The sequence below is a fragment of the Bicyclus anynana genome, chromosome 24, assembly GCF_947172395.1.
Source record: "Bicyclus anynana chromosome 24, ilBicAnyn1.1, whole genome shotgun sequence".
Lineage (NCBI taxonomy): Eukaryota > Metazoa > Arthropoda > Insecta > Lepidoptera > Nymphalidae > Bicyclus > Bicyclus anynana.
In genome coordinates, this window is record NC_069106.1 from 9521640 (window position 1) to 9543097 (window position 21458).

The 21458-nt window shown below is 36.4% G+C and overlaps 3 protein-coding genes across 3 annotated transcripts in view; 1 reads left to right on the forward strand and 2 right to left on the reverse strand.

The window, feature by feature from the left end:
• Positions 1-21458, forward strand: part of LOC112056564 (dopamine receptor 1) — a 154066-nt gene that overhangs the window by 43787 nt on the left and 88821 nt on the right. The gene's annotated exons all lie outside the window — the stretch shown is intronic.
• On the reverse strand, positions 8485-11490 carry LOC112049873 (trypsin CFT-1-like). Its single transcript, XM_024087913.2, has 4 exons — positions 11439-11490; positions 10146-10308; positions 9222-9483; positions 8485-8772 (listed from the first exon to the last, which is right to left on the reverse strand). Exons 1-4 carry the CDS (start codon positions 11488-11490, stop codon positions 8485-8487), a joined length of 765 nt encoding a protein of 254 aa, XP_023943681.2.
• Positions 14353-16686, reverse strand: LOC128198018 (trypsin CFT-1-like). The gene is made up of 3 exons (XM_024087923.2): positions 16530-16686; positions 15436-15694; positions 14353-14703 (listed from the first exon to the last, which is right to left on the reverse strand). The coding sequence occupies exons 1-3, from the start codon at positions 16619-16621 to the stop codon at positions 14416-14418; spliced, it is 639 nt and encodes a 212-aa protein (XP_023943691.2). The 5' UTR covers positions 16622-16686; the 3' UTR covers positions 14353-14415.

Here is a 21458-nt window from a genome sequence, read left to right on the forward strand (position 1 = left end):
AATAAACACATAAAAAAAATAATGAAATCGGTCCAGCCGTTCACACGTGATGGCGTGACCATAAGTTATGCATTTTTATCATTTTATAAAAAAAATAAAAAAACCTTGTCTGAGTTTGTTGTGGGCTCTTCTCGGACCAAGGCGCGTTTGGAACCCTCGTAACTTTAGCTTTAAGTTTTCGGCTTGACCTTTCAAAAGTGCTTGTAAATTAAGCCTAATTAAAATAAATAAATTTTGACTTTGACTTTGACTATATTTATCTATGTAATCTGGGTTATGTATTAGTGTGTAATTATTTGAATGTATGTATTTTATTTTATTTATACAACCTGCACTCTCGTGTTTTTACATTTTCCTAAACCCAAGGTTGCCTGGAAGAAATCGCTACGTAGCGATAAGGACGCCTTTTGTATTCTACTTCTGTGCTATACTTTTTTCTTTCTTGTTATTTGTTTTTTCTTAAGTTGGGGTGTACAAATAAAGTATAAATAAATAAATAAAATTGAATACGAAATCACGAGACTAAAGAATTACTTACAATAGATAGCTAGTTGGTTTTGTATATATCCATCGTCCACTAACAAACATCAAAGTTAGAGAGAGTAAATAATTAAACATTACCACCCCATCTTCCCCGAGCAACATACTCTGTATTTTATTCCCGTATTCCCACGGGAACGGGGAATTATATATTTTACATAATGCTATTGTTGTAAAGGAAAAACATCTAACCACTGCGACGTCTGTTTAAACGTTGTTCCATTTTGGCGTGAAAAGTCGATTGAAACTTACAAACCTTCGAAAGCCACAAAGTTTATACAACAGTATATATGAACTGATACTGAGATAAAGTCTGCTGTCCACCTACAAATATGCGCAGATTTTCAGTAGAATTTGACTATATTTTATAGCATCGGAACCCTTATTTTAGCGCTTAGCGACAATTTAATCTAAGGTAGCTTACCATATGAATGGAAATGCAAGCGTTAACTTTCCATTAAAATAAATATTCTATGTAATCCTACTAATATTATAAACGCGAAAGTTTGTATGTATGTTTTGATATTTGTTACTCTTTAGCACCGCTACTTCTGAAGCGATTTTTCTGAAAATTGGAATGGAAATAGATTTTACTCTAGATTAACACATAGGCTTTACTTTACAAATAATAAGACAGATAAAGTATAGTAGTGGGATATAAAAGGTGGCATTATCGCTACGTAGCAATTTCTTCAAGACAACTTTGAGGAAAATATTCCAAAAGCAATTGATAGCCTATATGTTAATCCAGAGTAAAATCTATTTCAATTCCAAATTTCAGCCAAATCGGTTCAAAAGTTGCGGCGTTAAAATGTAACAAACATCCATAAAAACTTTCGCGTTTATAATATTAGTAGGATATAATGATTTAAATTAATTATTTTCATTTTAACATAACATTCGGTTGCTACAAAAACGAAGCGAATCGATCTTACGGATAAGTTTTAAATAAAGCAAATTGTGTTGTTCGGCATAACGCTATAATAAAGATTTTTTCTTTCTTCTTCATTCTTTCAAATATCCCATCGTTCGCAAGGCTGTGGTGGTGAGCCGCCCTAACGTGGAAATTTGTCGGAAAACAGCCTGCGGGGGAAGTGTTAAACCAACGGTGGGCGCGTGGCGTTACCAAATATTTGCACACAAGATTTCATGTTGCGGGTAAAGTTTTGGTTATATTTTGATTTTCTACCAAAAAATAACTCAATTAAATATACTTAAAACAATACACATCACTACCTAGCCCCAAAGTAAGCATACAGAGTACCTTGTGGTGTGTACTTCGTAGGTTACGAAACTTCCTTCCTTTATCTACTAAAATTGCGCTTGCACAATCTCTCCTGTTACCAATTCTCGATTACGCGGACACTTGTTATCTAAATTTGAGTGAAGAATTACTGGATAAACTTGAGCGCATTCAGAATGTTTGTATAAGATTCATATTTGGACTTCGCAAGTATGACCATGTTTCCGAATTTCGCGAAAAACTCAAGTGGCCCTCGATCCGCCTTCGCAGGAATACTCACATTCTGTCTTTTTTGTATAATGTCCTGTTTAATCCTACGACTCCGATTTATTTAAAAGAGCATTTTAGCTTTCTAAGTGATACTCACTGTCGCTCCTTTCGCTCCGAAGACAACCTAATCTTAAAAATTCCTTCCCATAATACTTCCTTCTATTCTAAATCCTTTTCTGTTAAAGCTGCTCGGCTCTGGAATTCATTGCCCTTAGACACTCGGCGTGCCCAATCTCTAACCTCTTTCAAACGGCTGGTAAACATGCACTTTTTTCCTCCCTGATCTTTTAATATAACTTATTAATCCAAATTACGCTTGTATGTGTATGTTTTATTTATTAATTATTTTTGAATTATTTTGTTTATTTATTTTTCTTTTGTGTCTTCCCTTAGATGCCATCTTGTTTTTATGTTTTGCAGGTTTTCATGTTTGTATGTATGTGTGTATGTATGTATGTATGTATGTATGTATGTATGTATGTATGTATGTATGTATATATGTATTTCTTTGTATATATGTATGATGTAGTTAAGTATAGTCTATGTATTATTATTATGTATTATTGCTTATTATTTATGTATTTAAATTACTTAACTTTTCTTATTTTTTGTGTGCGTATACCCGAATCGGTGCTTACGTTTTTTTTTCTCTTCCACAGTGGTTGTCTGGAAGAGATCGCTCTTTAGCGATAAGACCGCCATTTGTACATTAGTTTCTAAGTGTTATTATAAGTTATTGTTTATTTTTGTTTTTAATGTACAATAAAGTATATTTCTTCTTCTTCTTCTTCTTCTTCTTGTGTTATGTCTCTCAAAAAGTTCAAAGTGTTTATTAAACGCAAGCCTTTGGAAAGGCTTATTATAGTGTTAATGATTATATTAATGATAAAAAGCTTGGTGTTAAACTGTATTATACAACTGTGTGCTAGTTTTAAATAAGTTTGTAAAATGGTGGTAAACAAAAAAAAACCTTGGCTGAGTTTGTTGTGGGCTCTTCTCGGACCTCTTTGGAACCCTCGTAACTTTAGTTTTCAGTTTTCGACTATTATTACCACCATTAGATTAAATCAAATTATGACCTTAATAATGATATGACCATGATAATCTTGACCTTTCAAAAGCGCTTGTAAACTAAGCCTAATTGAAATAAATGAATTTTGACTTTTTTGACTTTATGGGTATTATGACAGTTGATATTATAATATTCATAAATATTTCATTTTTTATAGCTGTAATAGCCCAGTGGATATGACCTCTGCCTCCGATTCCGGAGGGTGTGGGTTCGAATCCGGTCCGGGGCATGCACCTCCAACTTTTTAGTTGTGTGCATTTCAAGTAATTAAATATCACGTATCTAGTATAGCATCAAGGAAAAACATCGTGAGGAAACCTGCATACCAGAGAATTTTCTCAATTGCATTTGGCCAGCGTGGTGGACTATTGGCCTAAACCCTCATTCTGCGAGGAGACTCGAGCTCAGCAGTGAGCCGAACATGGGTTGATAACGACGAAATATATTGGGTCTTTAGGACATCTATACTTACCTGGACACTAGTATTTTTTTTTTTTTTTATTTATCTTTGCTAGAATATTTTCTATTGACAAGGAAATATGAGTACATGATGGAGTACAATCAGAGAGAGGTGTATATAAAAGCGCCTCATATTGAATCTGTGACAGCTGTCTTTAACTTCGCCTTTTGCCGTAGACAGAGCCTTTTGTTGCCGCGGTACGGTTTTATTATTACTGCCTTAATAAAATAACTTGAATGGATAAACTAATTCAATCTTTTTCTGATGACAACATACATACATATCTGCAACTTCATTAGCGAAAAATTGAGTAAAAGATTTCCCTTTTTAGGCCGCTTTTGTTCCAAGATTTTCTTACATACATACTTAGTTAGTTGCAAGCTTCACATGTAACTATGTATGTAAGAAAATCTTGGTATCTTAATTTGACCCACTTCCCAGTCTTCGATTAGGATGAAATTTTGCACACGCTCTGAGTTCTGATGACAATACATGACTAGCTAAGAAACGTCGTTATAAATCCAATATAGCGGCTTTCCCAATCACTTGTAACTAAATATATGAGAAAATCTTAGAATTTTAATTTGACACACTTCCCGGTCTTCGATTAGGATGAAATTTTGCACACGCTCTAAGTTCCGATACCAATACATGACTAGCTAAGAAACGTCGTTATAAATCCAATATAGCGGCTTTCCCAATCACTTGTAACTAAATATATGAGAAAATCTTGGAATCTTAATTTGACCCACTTCCCAGTCTTCGATTAGGATGAAATTTTGCATACGCTCTGATTTCTGATAACAATACATGACTGGCTAAGAAATGTCATTACAAATCCAATATGGACGCCTCCCCAAGACGGCGCACTGGCTGTTTGAAATCCACCCCCATATTATGGATATCAAATGACAGGGTTTGTTGAAAACACGTGACTTAAATCAAAAATGGCGGACGTTCAAGCGTCAGAATAAGAGGGATTAGGCCCAATGCGGATCAGCAAACTTCACACACGAGAGAATTATGAAAATTCTCAGGTATGCAGGTTTCCTCACGATATTATTCCTTCACCGTTTGAGACACGTGATATTTAATTTCTTAAAATGCACACAACTGAAAAGTTGGAGGTGCATGCCCCAGACCGGATGCGAGCCCAAACCCATGGAATCGGAGGCAGGGGTCATATCTCAGTAAGAACATATTTTTATTTATTCTAAGTGACGCAATAAAACACAACGGCATAACAAATGAAGTACGTCTGAGAGACGTATCACTTTGCGTGCAACGTAAATTCTTTATGTCCCTTCACGTTCAAAGCAGCGATAACATTTGCAAAATACTCACTTCCGTTATGAATTGAGGTTGTTTAGTACCCGCTTTATATCTGCTTAGTGGAACATTAAGCTACTATTACACATGCTCATTTCAAGCACGAAAGCATGCTACTATTGAGCAGTTGCTACTTATTAGCATGTGTATCATGTTAATAATGAGCATGCTTATTTCGAGCTTGCTCAAAAATCAACAGTCGTGATTTTAGTTCAGATTTATGAGCATGCTAGTTGCTGCGCGAGTGGAATGGGGCGTGCTTTTAGCGCGTCTGAACAGGTTTGCTTATTGAGTATGTTAGTCGATCAGCATTGCTATTCTGTATTCTCTTCACCTGCATCTCTCCCTGTCCAACACGATACTATAGACAGAGAGCGATAGATACAAATTAGCATGTGTAATTGGAATGTTTGCTTTGAGCATGCTTATTCAGGAGCATACTTAAAAATAGCATGCTTATTTCTAGCAAATGTAAACTGATGATAAGCATGCTCATATGGAGTATACTTAATAGCACGTGTTTAGCTTACTATTTTAGAGCATGTGTAACAGTACCTTAGGTTAGGTTAGGTTATACACTTAAGTGGACTATCATGCGACTAACGACATTTTTTATTTACATTTTTTATTTGACTACAATCATATCTCATGGTAAGTGATGATGAAATCTAAAATGGAAGCAGGGTAACTCGTTAGGGGTAGAATGAAAATCCACACTTCTTTCGGTTTTTACACGACATCTTATCGACTACGTCCACGTAGAATTCAGTTTTTCACAAATTCTGCGGGCACACTATTAGTGTGATGTGATTTGGTTAAATTAAGTTAGAAATACTTACAAATAAAACGTAACTTCATCTTTTAGTAAACTAGGAGTTGTTGACCTTTTATATGTCGTCCAACTACACTAACTGGCACTTTTACAGAGGCTAGGCTCTTTATACATCGATTATGTAGAAACAGTTTTTATAAACGCATTAGATCGTTGATCTTATATTTTGACAGAAGGGTAAAGTCTAGCGAGGCGAGTCCCTATACAATTCGTCTGAGTTCATAGCCCACATTCTAAGCCTCTCTTTTAATTTCTCTTACGAACAACCAATTTATTGTGCATATAAAACCAAAGCAGAAAGTAATTACGCGCAATAAATTTTATTACTCCTCTTATAGCCGTATATTACCTGGCGTTTGGTTAGCTATTATGTTTTTAGTGCCACGAGTTTTATAAGGTAGCGTTCACAAGTGGTTGATATGTTATTTATGTATATATCTATATAGTTCGCGTTCTTCATTGCTGAAGGTCGTGTCTGGACTGCAGTTTCTTTGATGCGTTGTTTATCATTCCCTTCCACACATTCCAGTCCTCGGTTTTTCTAATGGCTGTTGTTACAGGGAGGCCAGTGAGTAACATAACCTGGTCAGACCATCGGTATTAGTTTATCCAGGTTATCGGGAAGGCGACGGGCTCTGTGACCAAAGTAACTCAAAATCCTCTGGTAACATACAGTTGAAAGTCTAGTGGAAATTCAAAGCTGTTTCAGTATCGAGATGTTTTTTCTTATAGCGGTCCACGGTATACGAATCATCCTTCTCCAACACCTCTAATTTTCATTGTATAACACACTATATAACATTTCCAATGGAGTATTTGCTAATTTTTTTTAAAAGAATGCTAATAGTAGAGAAATTTTGTGAAAGTAACAGAGCATCTCCAATTATTACTTTCGGAGATACAGGGACAACCTTGCAAAACACCCCTAAATGCGGCTCAATTAGGCGTTACGATTTTCTAAAATCGTCAGATTAGATTTGTCCACGTGGGGGACCAACACTGCGCTTTCCAGTGCGGGGTCGCCATTCCTTGGGACCTTGGGACTCCAACGTCCATCGGCTCTTTGAACTATGTGCCCAGACCTTTGGTAGTTCAGATTCGCAACTCACTGACTGTGGTTTTCCTGCGGATCTTATTTCTGATTCGATCACGCAGAGATCACCAAGCATAGCCCGCTCAATCGCCCGCTGAGGGACTTTCGATTCCGCAGTGCCTGAAGACGAAAGTCTTCAGGCACTGCGGAATCGAAAGTCCAAATTGTGAAAAACTGGATTCCACGCGGACGAAGTCGCGGACGTGCGATTTTTTTTGACTTTGACTTGATGTACACGTCTTTAGTCCTGTAACATGATTTTAGTGCCGGTTTTACAGCCTATAACACACTTGACTTAGCTGAAAGTATAACCCACATTAACCTGATTGTAAAATCCTTTTACTGCCTCGTTACAAATGAAATGAATAATGGCATGCTTACGTATGTGAAAAAATGAAGAAAATGAATTTCCATTTGTTAACATTGATAATATAATGATTTAGTTCTTTATAAATTTAAAATAATAGTAACTTGAGAATTCCTTAAATTGGGAAGCAGATAACTTTTTGGGGTTTACTCCTTGAGAATCAATTTTCCGTATATAGCCCCCTCTATGAAAATATGGGCAGTAAAATTCGATGAACGAAAAAACAGCGTTACGTTTTTTTGCGCACCTTTCACCGTGCGCTACCGCCAATTGCTTGCACGCCGCAGCCTGCTGCTCCTCGGTTACGCACTTTTCACTTTTCAGGCGTGGGTATTGAGACGTACACAGTGTATGCTGCGTGGCAACATACACCTGGTGAAACAGACAGACAGTCGATCTGAACGAGTAAACTCCATTCGTGCGTCGGAGCTGACACACACTTTTTTTTTCTTTTGTCAAATTTCAATAAACCAGCTCTGAAAAAACCTTGAACTATTATAAGTAGTAGTCTTAGCTTTTGATTTTATTTTATATATTATACTACTACTAATACTACGCTATTTGTTTAAAAGTTAAGAAAGTCAGCGGGCGATGAGCGAGTTATGCTCGGAGTATCTTTGAGTGATCGAATCGTAATTGAGAAGATCCGCAGAAGAACCAAACCTACCGACATAGCTCACGCATCACGCAGAAAAAAATGTTTATTGAAGGCTGTATTCTGTAAAGATGTTTTAGATAACTCGCAAGTGCGTTATACAAAAAATATTTACGTAAGAAAACATAAGTTTCGAATTCACCTCTATCTTTCGCCTGTAGCCAAGCTCGTCGATTCTCTTTCTACGATCGCAAACGTTTCAAAAATTAAAAAAAAAGTATGGGAATGACATTGCTGTCGACAGTTCACTTGTTACACTTACAATAAGTGATGATTTGTTTCACGAAGTATGAATTCACGTCATTTATGTGATCTTTATTAGGTATTTTACTTGTGTACCTGTACTATTATGAATATTGACAGGTCACGTGAACATGTTATAGATCGGATAGGTCCCTTGTCTGTCTAATACGATACTATAAACAGACAGCGATAGGTACCAGTTCGAAACTCACTCTGTCGAAGTGATAAAAATATCCCTGCAAGGCTCTGAGACCGAGGGTTCGAAAAACATAGCCTCACTTTGTAAATCGGGTAATAAATGAAATATTTATAATTCTTTCAAACATAAATTATGTTATTGTTAACAAAGCAAGTCACCGAAATTAGTAAAACAATCGTATTTAAGCATGTTGTCGAATCCAGGCGGTGTATCTAGATACCCTGGCGTATACTCCTGGCCAGCGAGCTGATGCACATTCAGCTCCGAAGCTGGTGACACCGACCACCACGTTGTTGTGGATGAGGGCAGTTCCAGAGTCTCCGAAGCAAGATCCTCTGCCACCACCTGGCCACATCGCGCAGAGCATGTTGGCGGTGATGGTGCTACCACCATAGGCGTTCCTGCATTGGTTGTGGTTGACAACCCTGATTTGTACGTGACGGAGGGTTTCTGATGGTGATCCAGTAGGCTAAAACAAGATACATAGGTGAAATTGCAGACTTTGCAACACCCTCGTAATGTAGGTTGTCTGTCGGTTTTGCAAACGACTTCAAGAAAAGGAGGAAGGTCTCAATTCGAAGCATATATATTTTTTTATGTTATCCACTGCAGGACAAAGACCTCGAACTATGTGCCCCGCTCATTGCCACTTCAGCTTCGCAACTCGTTGAGCTATGTCAGTGACTTTGATTCTTTTGCGGATCTCCTCATTACTGATTCGATCACGCAGAGATACATTTTTCTGTTTGTTACCTCATAACTTCTTCATTTATTAACCATTTTTGAAAATTATTCTTTTGTTTGAAAGAGTATACTTCCAAATTGGTCCCATTTCATTTTCAAAATAGGTGAAATATGTATTTGAAGTCGGTTCAATTTTATGTTAAAAAGATTATTGCCATTGCAAAAAAAACTTACGGTAGTGAAGCCCCATCCGATAGCAATGACGTTGGCGTTGTCAGGGGGGTTGTTGTTTGCTCCAGCGATGTTCCCCGCGCGGACTGAAGCAGAGCCTATGGGGATGGCGACAGACGTCCTGACGACGCCAATGTCGTTGTCGTGGTTCCTTGTATTGTACTGTGGGTGGCCGAACAGTTGTTGTACGGTCAGCATGGAGCCACCGCTGCTCCTCTGGCTCGAACCCACTCGAACGCGGTAGCTACCCCCGGCAGCTGTGCGACTGGAAAGTAAATAATGAATACGTCATCATTAACAACCCATATTCGGCTCACTGTCACGAGTCTCCTCTCAGAATGAGAGGGGTTAGGCCGTAGTCATCATGCTGGCGCAATGCGGATTGGACTTCACACACGTTGAGAATTAACAATAAAAAACCTAAAAGTAAATTTGTCTGTCTGTTACCTTTTCTCGGCTAAACGATTGAACCGATCGAGTTGAATTTTGATAAATGGGACCTCGGAATAAAACATAACAAAACTAATTGAATTTGAATTACGAATTTTGAATTTTTATTATGAACTTTGAATTTAGAAATATGAATTATGAATTAAGAATTAAGAATTAAGAATTAAGAATTAAGAATTAAGAATTAAGAATTAAGAATTAAGAATTAAGAATTAAGAATTAAGAATTAAGAATTAAGAATTAAGAATTAAGAATTAAGAATTAAGAATTAAGAATTAAGAATTAAGAATTAAGAATTAAGAATTAAGAATTAAGAATTAAGAATTAAGAATTCAGAATTCAGAATTAAGAATTAAGAATTAAGAATTTCGAATTAAGAATTAAGAATTAAGAATTAAGAATTTTGATTTTTGAATTTAGAACATGTTGAGATGCACTACCTCAACGATACGTCTATGAGGCGTGCAAAAGTCTTACGGCCAACAATGTGCAGCGGACAAGACAGCTCTGTTGTTTATGATGGAACAGCCGCACACGTGTCGCCAGCTCGCTCCTGAAGTGGTCTGCAACGAACAAGCGAATGGGTACGTCTGAATGGTGGTAGTGCTTCCACCGATTATGCGCTCCTGGTGCGGCATAGCTGGAACAATAATAATGGAGTTGGGTCAACTATTATTGTTCCGATAGTTGTTTCAGTCAATGGTCTTATAGCGAAAAGCTTCGACCAACACGTTAACAAGCTTTCGCTTAACTGTTGGATCAAGAGTCGGATACAAAAGGCAGTGATTCTTGAGACGACTCTGGTGCCCTGACCACCGGTTGCTTGGGCACTCAAATGTCCCGCAGCGAGAGGGTTGATTTTTTTTTTATAAATTTTTAATAGTGTTTTGTATTTTATATTTATATTGAAATTGTTACAAATAAAAAAAAGAACTAATAAATAAATGAGAGAAAAATAATAGTGGAGTGAAATCTATACGAATAAAAAGGTTCAATTCTGTGTTCCTAGTGGGAGTTTTTAATGTTTTCATACTGTTACTATCGCGTTAACGTAAACGACAATTTATATGGAATTGAAACAGTTGTTCAGTAGTGCCACTAGGTGGCGCTGTTTCAGTTCCTTAGAAATTCCGGCAAAGACGTAGCACCAAGCGATTTAGCGTTCCGGTACGATGTCGTGTAGAAACCGAAAGGAGTGTGGATTTTCATCCTCCTCCTCTTTCAAGTTAGCCCGCTTCCATCTTAGACTGCATCATCACTTGCCATCAGGTGAGATTGTAGTCAAGGTCTTGTCAAGAATAAAAAAAAAATCGAGTTTACGTTAACGTGATCGTCACAGTATCAAACTGCCACTAGGCTCTCTGTACATTGAAGTTTTTTTTTTGAAAAATTTTAATAATTGATATTATATCGATACTGAAGCTAAAACATGTTTTTTTAAATCTTTTGTCTGTCTGTCTGACAAAAATGAGTACTACAAGAAAAATACTGAAAATAATATTATAGTTCAAGATTTTCAAAAATTCTTGGTTGTGCCAAGATTCATACACAGATGAATACCTACTTAGACAAAAAAAAAAAATTACTGTTTCTGTATATTGAAGATATTTTGATATTAAAAATTTCAAAATATCTTTAATGTATAGAAATGAACCTGTTACATTTTTATTATAAGTATAGATAGTTTGTCATCTTGTTTCAAGGAACTATTAGATCTATTTACACAGATAATGCTGTAATTTTTTCATTAAAGAATAATGTTAAACTTACCCGCAACAGAAGTCAGGCATACAGCCAATAACAATAATGTGGTGGTCTTCATTGTATTATGTTTGAAGATGATGAAGCGAATATATTGTTTTTTATATTCATTTATATCATAAGTAACTATCAGTGAATAGATAAGTTTAAACCTAGCTAAAGTAGTAAATGATTTACTGTTGTAGATCATTTTAATTTATTACGTTTTAATCCAAAACTAGTTTCACAATTACAATTTATGAAAGAATGAAAGATATATTTAACCGACTTCAAAAAAAGGTTCTCAAATCGACGTGTATGTTTTTTTTTCTTTAATGTTTGTCATAATACCTCATAACTTCGTCATTTCTTAACCAATTTTGAAAATTCTTCTTTTGTTTGAAAAAGTAAACTCCCAGATTGATACCATTTAATTTTTATAAATATCGGTTCAGTATTTTTGTGTAAAAATGAAAATAATGAAATTGTTTTGTTGTTTTTCTGTGGCGCTTTCGCTTACTACTTTGCTACACACACTAAAAACAGAACAATAAAAAAAATTTAACCACTTCAAAATTACAAAAAAAAAACTAAAAAGCGAAAAATAACATCGTATGTGCTATCTTCTGAGGGCCTAGTGGCAGTTTGATACTGTTACCGTTACGTAACGTAAACGCGAATTTCTAAGGAATTGAAACAGCGCCATCTAGTGGCACTACTGCACAACTGTCTCAATTCCATATAAATTTGCGTTTACGTCAACGTGATAGTAACAGTATGAAAATATTGAAAACTCCCACTAGGCACACATCACTTTGAAGGATATGAATGGAAAATGGAAAATATCTTCAGTTTTCAAGGTACATTTGTAAATGTAAAATTAGTGGACTATTTATTATACTTTAAAAAACTTGGAATATAAATAGAAGGGTGTGAAATAAAATAGGGTGTGAAATAGGGGTTGAAAGTTTACATCGATTTTCACGTGGACGACGCCGCGGGCGTCCGCTAGTTTTATTATAACTTGGTTCTTCATTGAGATAGGAACAATTTGACTAAGTACTTTTTTGTATGCCCTACAATAATATTAAGGTTCTCTATTTTTTTTACCACCACACCACCATATCCAAAATTCAGCTTTCACGGTTCATTTGTATTTCGAAGCCGATTTTTCCGGCATAACGACTTTAATATCAATGAATCCTTATCAATTATTTTCCAGTTGAGAGAATCGAATCCACAGCCTTAAATCCAGAAGCAGAAGGGTTACATTATTATTACCACCATAATAAACCATAGGCTTTTTGCTTCGTATAAAAGGAAAAGATAAATTATCGGTCTTGTTTATAATAAAATATCCTGCTAATATTATAAAGGCGAAAGTTCGTATGGATGTATGTATGTTTTGATGTGTGTTACTCTTTAACGCGACTACTACTGAAGCGATTTGGCTGAAATTTGAAATGGAAATAGATTTTACTCTGGATTAACACATAGAGTACTTTAATTCCGAAAAAATCCATGGATTCCTGAAATTTGCGAAAACCTGATGATTTTGATGGTATGAATGTTTGTTACTCTTTCACGCCTCGGCTATTGAACCGAATCACCTGAAATTTAAAGTGCAGATAGATATAGTCTGGATTAATAAATAGGCTACTTTTTATACCGGAAAAATCCATGGTTCCCCAGGGATTTGTAAAAATTTAATTGCACGCGAACGAAGTCGCGGGAGTCCGCTAGTCCGTTATAAAGCCACGTATCTAAAGACTAAAGCCCGTGTAGTGTATTTTATTAATATTATCATAAAAATGGGTTTTTATGAAGATTAGATAATTATTGATTATTATTATGTTATTGATTTACTTAGAATGACGTTCGCCTTAAGTTTACAAGTATAACATGGTATTATACTACAGACATCCCGCGGTTTCACCCCCTTTGTTCCCGTTACTAAGGGAATACAGGATTAAAAGTTTTTGATTCAATGTTGAGATAATTTTTTTTTTAATTACTTGCAAAAAAGGCTTTTTAAAATCGCACTGAAACACACATGGACTCACACACGCACTTACACACACACACATACACACATGCACAAACATACATACACAAATATTTTATATGTTAGTCTTAATTTCTATTAATCCTGTATTCCTGTAAGCCAAATCGCTTCTGCGTAAAGCAGTAACAAACATACACACATACACACACACTTTTGCCTTAATAATATTAGTGTAGATGAGATTTAAACGTATACATATCTTATATTTATAACATGTAATAAATGTTATTTGGAATACAATATAAATAAAAGGATATGCTATTGGTCCTCCAGATTGGTCTGATATCTTTAGCTATGTGGAAAGTACATGTTTTACTCGCACTTTGCTTGATCTATATAGCAATACTAGCGGATGCCCGCAACTTCGTCATTTTCCGGGATGAAAAGTAGCCTATGTGTTAACCCATGCTATAATATATCTCAATACCAAATTTAAGCTAATTCGGTTCAGTAGTTGAGGCGTGAAAGAGTAAGAAACATTCGTATCATCTAAATCATCAGTTTTCGCAAATCTTGCGAAACTTTGGATTTTTTCGGGATAAAAATGTGTTATCCAGAGTAAAATCTATTTCCATTCCCAATTTCAGCCAAATCACTCCTATAGTAGCGGCGTTAAAGGGTAACAAACATACAAACTTTCCCATTTATAATATTAGTAGGACTAGTGATAATATATAACCTATAGCCTTCCCCAACAAATGGGATATCTAACACTGAAATATTTTTTAAATCGGACCAGTAGTTCCTGAGATTAGTGCCTTCAGGCAAAAAAACAAACTCTTCAGCTTTATAATATTAGTTTAGATACATACGTTTGAGAAATATACTCGTAATTCTCCATGATAAGTCAGGTAACAAATGAAAGGTTAGTAATATTTTTAATATTTATATTTTCGGTAATATAGCACAACCAAGTCAAGGAATGTAGAAAATCAATCGTGTTTAAGCATGTTGGCGGAGCCAGGCTGTGTATCTAGATACCCTGGCGTATACTCCTGGCCAGCGAGATGATGCGCATTCAGCGCCGAAGCTGGTGACACCGACCACCACGTTGTTGTGGATGAGAGCAGTTCCAGAGTCTCCGAAGCAAGATCCTCTGCCACCACCTGGCCACATCGCGCAGAGCATGTTGGCGGTGATGGTGCTACCACCATAGACGTTCCTGCATTGGTTATGGTTGACAACCCTCAGTTGAACGTGACGGAGGTGTTCTGATGGGGATCCAGTTGGCTGTAACAAGAAAGGTTCGTTAAGTTGTTGGCTTACGAGGTATATCCATTTAAAGCTAAAACAGTCATCATTATCATATTCAGCTCACTGCTGAGCTTGAGTCTCCTTTCAGAATGAGATGGGTAAGGCCAATAGTCCACCACGCTGGCCCAATACGAATTGGCAGACTTCACACACGCAGAGAATTAAGGAAATTCTCTGGTATGCAGGTTTCCTCACGATCCTTTTTTGAAATGACCCCCACTAGGACAGAACAGAAAATTTGAAATGACCCCCACTAGGTGGATAGAAGACATCAAGTGGGTTGCAGGAAACTGTTGCATGCTGGTAGCTTGAGACCGTTGGTTTTGGACGTCTATGTCCAGTAGTCAACGTCCAAAGGCTGATAACAATGAGGTACCGCGGGACCCCAAAGTCCATTGGCTCCTCAAATTTGCCCGATTATTAAGGTGATAATTTTTTATGGGAGGGTAATCTGCTTGGTAACGTAACAGCTGAAGCTCGCACATTTGATAGTTGCACTTGACAGAGCGAACTTTGGACTGATTTTACGACCTATCAAAATATTCTTCACACTTCTCTGACAATAGAAGATTCTTAATTAACCTCAATAACTAAATAAAATTAATGAAAGCATCAATTAGTTTAAGTTATCACACACACACAAGCACGTTTTTCAGTTGTTTGATGATTCGATATCGTCATCATCATACGTCAGGTGGAAAAACTTACGGTAGTGAAGCCCCATCCAATAGCAATGACGTTGGCGTTGTCAGGGGGGTTGTGGTTCGCTCCAGCGATGTTCCCCGCGCGAACCGCAGCAGAGCCTATGGGGATAGCATTGGTCCTGATGACACCTATGTCGTTGTCATGGTTCCTTGTATTGTACTGTGCGTGGCCAATCAGTTGTTGGACGACGATCATTGAACCACCGCTGCTCTTAGTGGTCGAACCAACACGGATGCGGTAATTTCTTGCGGGAGCTGTGCGACTGAAAAAGTAAATTATTTATTTGTTTGTTTATCTCTACGCTATAAGAGCTGACTGGTACTAGGGAGGCTAGTACCAGTCAGCTCTTAAGCAACTCGTGCTGCATCCTGCAGACTGACCGATGATGCTCTGACGACCGACAAGTGCAGTATAACCCACAAAGTAGACTATCAAATAGGCAGTGTCGGGCAACAGCGAAACCGGCGCGGATAATAGCTAGCTCTGCGATGACCATCCTGCTTGTTCAATGTGGTCTTGATTCGAAATTACCTTGAATGAATGAGCATATAAAACAAATACACTGACAGTTCTTGATAGCCCCGCTATTACTGACTCTGGCAGCGGATGCACGCACTGTAAAGATCGACGAAAAGATGATCGAGCTGAAGTAGTGAGCTAGATGCGCTGGGATGTTATAGGTTTATCTGAAACCCGAAGAAAAGGGGAGGACACGATTATCCGTGAATCTGAAAACTTGTACTACTACTGAGAAGGCGACCAACCGCCCGTTGGACTATTGTCGCACCCTCCCCTAACACAGTCTTAGTTCCATCCGTTAGTTCGACTAATTAAAAAAAATTCGTTCGTTTTTATAGATAAATGGCAAATATTCTTTTATCACAATCGTGACGACCCCCTGTAGCGAAGTGGCAAGTCAATTATCTTTCTACAATCGCAAACGCTTCGAAAACTCGAAAAATATATGGGGATGTTCTGCTGTTTCAGCTGTAAATTAACGCTGTAACGTCTATTTTCAAAAGGCCATGTAGCATTATGTTGGGCTGGCGCCATTTTCTGGGTTATGCCACTATGTTAAGTAAGGGTTAAAAACTTACGGCCAGCAATGTGCCGCAGACATCACAGCTCTGTTGTTCATGATGGTGCAGCCGCAGTGGTGGCGCCAGCCTGCCCCGTGAGCGATCTGCATGATGCAAGCGAAGGGGTAATTCTGAATGGTGGTAGTGGTACCACCGATTATGCGCTCCTGTTGCGGCATAGCTGCAACAAAAATAATAATCATTCAGTCAACTATTCTTGTTATTATATTCAACTAGCGGATGACCGCGACTTCGTCCGCGTGGAATTCAGTTTTACACAAATGCCGCGGGAACCATGGATTTTTTCCGGGATGAAAAGTAGCCTATGTGTTAATCCAGAGTAAAATCTATTTCCATTCCAAATTTCAGCCAAATCGCTTCAGTAGCCGCAGCGTAAAAGAGGAACAAACATACTTACACACTTACACACAAACTTTCGCCTTTATTAATATTTGTAGGATAGTATTTTAATTACATGAGTGAAAAATTTAAATAGGGACATTAACCATAAAAGTGACATTTATATTGACATTTTTTATTGACATTTATATTACCACTAATTAATTCGAACTTTGTTTTATTTTTATTATTTGTAAAATTGTAATTTGTAAATTAATTTGTAAGATCTGTTAACTTTTGCACGCCAACTATGGCAGGATATGTGTTTAAATATAATATACGACCTATGTAAATGTACCATATTCTGGCGAAATAAAAATTGATTGAAAAAAATTGATTGATTGAAAGTAGGATAGGAAGTAGGATAAATTGTGCAAATAAATCAACTTTAAATTAATTTCTAATAAACTAAAAGTCTAAATTAATTTATTATAAGTATTTTTTGAAATGTCATCATCATCGTCATTATCAATCCATATTCGGAACTGCTGAGCACTAGTAACCTTTGAGAATAAGAGGGGTTAGGCCAATAGTCCACTAAGCTGGCCCAATGCGAATTAGCAGATTTCAGATACCTAGAGATTTAAGAAAATTTACAGGTGTGCAGGTTTCTCACTATGTTTATCCTTCACTGTTTGAGACACATGATATTTTTACTTATATCCTGAAAAACATACTCACACACACAAACGTGCGAAACAACCTATTATAATAATTTTGTAATGTTCATTTATAATCTGATATAGCTATGGAAGAGCGGAGCCTTCTAATACAGAGGTATTTTTACTGCTCCTTAAACGAAGGTTCCAAACTCGCACTAATTTATGTAAATTTAGAAAGTGAAGTAAACTATTTTTATTTTTTATTATTTAATTTCTTAAAATGCACATAACTAATAATTTAGAGGTGCATACCCTGGACCGGATTTGAACCTACACCCTTTGGAGGGAGTAGGACATAACGGAGTAGCAAAGTTAAAGTGGCAATTGGTATGGCAAATAGTTCAAAGAGCTGAAAGTTGAAGTGCTTGAATAACTACCCCGACCAGAAAGTGCAGTGTTGGTCAACCCCTTATTGGACCAACGACATAGACCGAGTTGTAGTGATCCGTTGGATGCTGGCAACTCTAGACCGTGGTGTTTGGAAGTCTATACTATGTATGGATGGTCCATGTCCAACGGCTGATAATGATGAATTATTAAATTAATTTTAAGGTGATAAATAAAAACTTACACGCAACAGAGGTCAGGCATACTGCCAATAAAAATAACGCGGTGGTCTTCATTGTGATATGTTTGGTGATAATGAAGCCCATGCATGTCTATTTATATTCATTTATATCTATTGGTACCAGTGCACAGATAAGTTTAAATCTAGCTATAGGCGTGATTGATTTACTGTTTTAGATTCTTTTAATTTATTGATAGGGTTCCCGACATACGTGTGTACGAAAACGAAACGCATGTAAGATAGCTGGCGTGTCCGCTTTTGTAAGACTGTCCGCTTGTACCATTTGTTGCATTCGATTTTTTCCGATTAAACTGGAAGTTGAATTGATTCCTGTGACTTAAACGCGAAAAGATGCAATCTGAATACGAGGGTAATCAATATTTAACCCTAGAGTGGGCGTTGCTGTGAGCATTTTGATTAGATTAATATAGGTAGTAGAATAATTTTTTGAAGCCATAAATGAACGTTGTATGCTCCGACAATATTTCATAGAAATTTCAAAGTTCAGGCTATATAAATTACCACAAGGTCTTGAAGCAGTTTATATTCTTTTGAAAAATCAAACTGCTCATTTTGTACTACAAAAACAGGTGTACAAAAAACAACATACCGGTCAACTTGAGAACCTCCTCCTTTTTGAAGTCTGTTAAAAAGGACGTTTCTATTTTGTCAAAGAAAAGCCTGTAGATGTATATGTTTATTTTTCACCATTTTTAAAAGTATTCTAACGGAAAATGTAAAAAAGTAACTTAAAATACCTCATTGTCCAATATCTTTGATAAACCAAAATTTCTTTAAGAGAGTTCAATAAATATGCTAGTTTATCAATTTCCATTTCTATTTAATTTTAAGTAAGAATACAGCAATTTAAAAAAAATTGCTGTATTCTTACTTAAAATGGTCATTGAAAAGTAGCGGCAAAATGCCGCGAAGCGCCCACTGACGTTGGCGGAAAAGACGCGTCCATTCTAGGGTTGATGGAATTTCTATTTTCATTCATTTCATTAGCCTCATATTACTTATCGATAGGCTAAAGCCAGTATCGTAAATTTTACTAAATTTATTAATATTATCTATAAAAACCCAAGATAGACTGTTACGAAGATATTAAAAGTTAATATATTTAGATTGACAGGCGCATTAGGCCTAATACGATTTCTCAGCCAGTGAATTCACTAACGTTGACGTATGTTAGCTACAAGAATTAACATCAAATAAATAACAACCGCAATCATCGTATTCTATAAAGCCCATTGTTAACGAAAATCAATGTCAACTGAGCTATGTCATCTACCTACCCTATGATATCAATAAAGGGCTGAGTAAGCACTGGATGACATTTTTTACCTATAATAATCTCAATTTTAATCAGTTAGCCTTTAATAAGTAGTGAATACGAAATCACGTGACTTAAGAATTACTAACAATAGCTAGTTGGTAGAGGAGAAATCCAGTTTATACACAAACTTAAACAATTTTAACAAATGATACAGAGTTAAAAATTGGCCATAAATGTAAGGCAATTAAGGAGAATAATTCATGAGACAATTACAAAGAAATCTATATTTGCCTAATCAGTTAAATCGCTAATTATAAAATCAAAACTCAAAATTCATTTATTTTAATTAGGCTTAGTTTACAAGCACTTTTGAAATTCAAGTTATGTCATAATTTGAAGTCAAAAACTTAAAATTAAAGTTACGAGGGTTCCAAAAGCGCGCCTCTGTCCGAGAAGAACCCACAACAAACTCAGCCAAAGTTTTTTTTTTTGTTTACCACCATTTTACAAACTTATTTAAAACTAAGCACACAGTCGTACAATACTTTTTAACACAAGCTTTTTTATCATTTACATAATCATTAACACTAATAAGACTTTTCTAGAAGCTTGCGTTTACTAAACACTTTGAACTTTTAGAGAGACATGCCAGTGGCTTCATGTGGTAGTTTATTATAAAAAAAGAATTACTAATTTTTTGTGGTGTGCAACAATTTTATTTTTATTTCTGACATTAATATTATACAAAATGTTTTTATGTACATACATTAAATTCTCAAATATATGTAAGTATACTGACTATGCACAGACAATATTTTTATTTCTTTAAATTTCTCCCATAACGACTCTCTAGGCCCCATTTTATATATCGCACGAACAGCTCTCTCGGCAGAACAAATCTATACTAATATTATAAAGCTGAAGAGTTTGATTGTTTGATTGAACGCGCTAATCTCAGGAACTGCTGGTCCGATTTGAAAAATTATTTCAGTGTTAGATAGCCCATTTATCGAGGAAGGCTATAGAGTATATATTATCCCCGTATTCTAACGGGAACGAGAACCACGCGGGTAAAACCGCGCGGCGTCAGCTAGTATACTATCAATATCAGCAGCCTACTTCCTTTTTGTGCCTATGTGTTAATCAAGGGTAATATGATCTATCTCCATTTAAAATTTCAGCCAAATCGGTTGAGTAGTTGCGACATCAAAATGTAACAAACATCGAAACATCCATACAAACTTTCGCGTTTATAATGTTACGAGGTAGTATTTTCCAAACGCTCGAGGTTCGGTCTGTGTAAAATTCGATTCATCACAAATCATACGGGAAACATTTTTTCCAGGATAAAAATATCTCTTGTTCATCTAGCATTATAGCATAATAGACAACAAGCCCTTGAAAAATTACATGTGAAATGACCCAACGTGAATAACGCTTAGAAGGCGTTACTATATCAGAAAATAACTCTGAGCACTATGCCGCCATTTCTGAGCGGTACAGCTGAGTACGCGAGTGAAGAGTAAGGCTTGCGACTCCTTTCGACTCCTGCGCTGGAAAAATATACGGCGTTTTCGGGTAAAGTATATCTGTATATGTGTACAAAACGAATTGCACAAATGTCGTACAGTAATAAATGACCTATTTTGCTTCTGCAATTGTCGACAATTAAAAGTATGTTCTGACTTCCGACACCACCGGCATTTTAGTACAGCACTAGGATTTTCGACATTTATGTTTAGTCATCTTTAACACTATAACAAAGCCGTACAATTATAATTAGTCGTAATTGATCATTTGTACCTGAGAAATTCTATTCACTCGCGTACTTACCACTGTACCGCTCAGAAATATGCCCCGCCCATTGCCAGTTCAGTTTCGCGACACGGTGAGCTATGCCAGTGACTTTAGTTCTTCTGCGGATCTCCTCATTTCTGATTCGATCACGCAAAGATACTCCTAACATAGCTCGTTCCATCGCCCATAGGTCATCACTAGCAACACGCACTGTTCGAAGACTTTTGTCTTCAGGTACTGAG

Coding starts and splice junctions, on each gene's coding strand:
- LOC128198018 (XM_024087923.2), bottom strand. CDS start 16,621: ATGCAGATCGCTCACGGGGCAGGCTGGCGCCACCACTGCGGCTGCACC. Junction 15,695..16,529: donor TCTGCGGCACATTGCTGGCC/GTAAGTTTTTAA, acceptor TTACTTTTTCAG/TCGCACAGCTCCCGCAAGAA. Junction 14,704..15,435: donor TTGGATGGGGCTTCACTACC/GTAAGTTTTTCC, acceptor TTCTTGTTACAG/CCAACTGGATCCCCATCAGA.
- LOC112049873 (XM_024087913.2), bottom strand. CDS start 11,490: ATGAAGACCACCACATTATTGTTATTGGCTGTATGCCTGACTTCTGTT. Junction 10,309..11,438: donor ATGCCTGACTTCTGTTGCGG/GTAAGTTTAACA, acceptor TTATTGTTCCAG/CTATGCCGCACCAGGAGCGC. Junction 9,484..10,145: donor TCCGCTGCACATTGTTGGCC/GTAAGACTTTTG, acceptor TTTACTTTCCAG/TCGCACAGCTGCCGGGGGTA.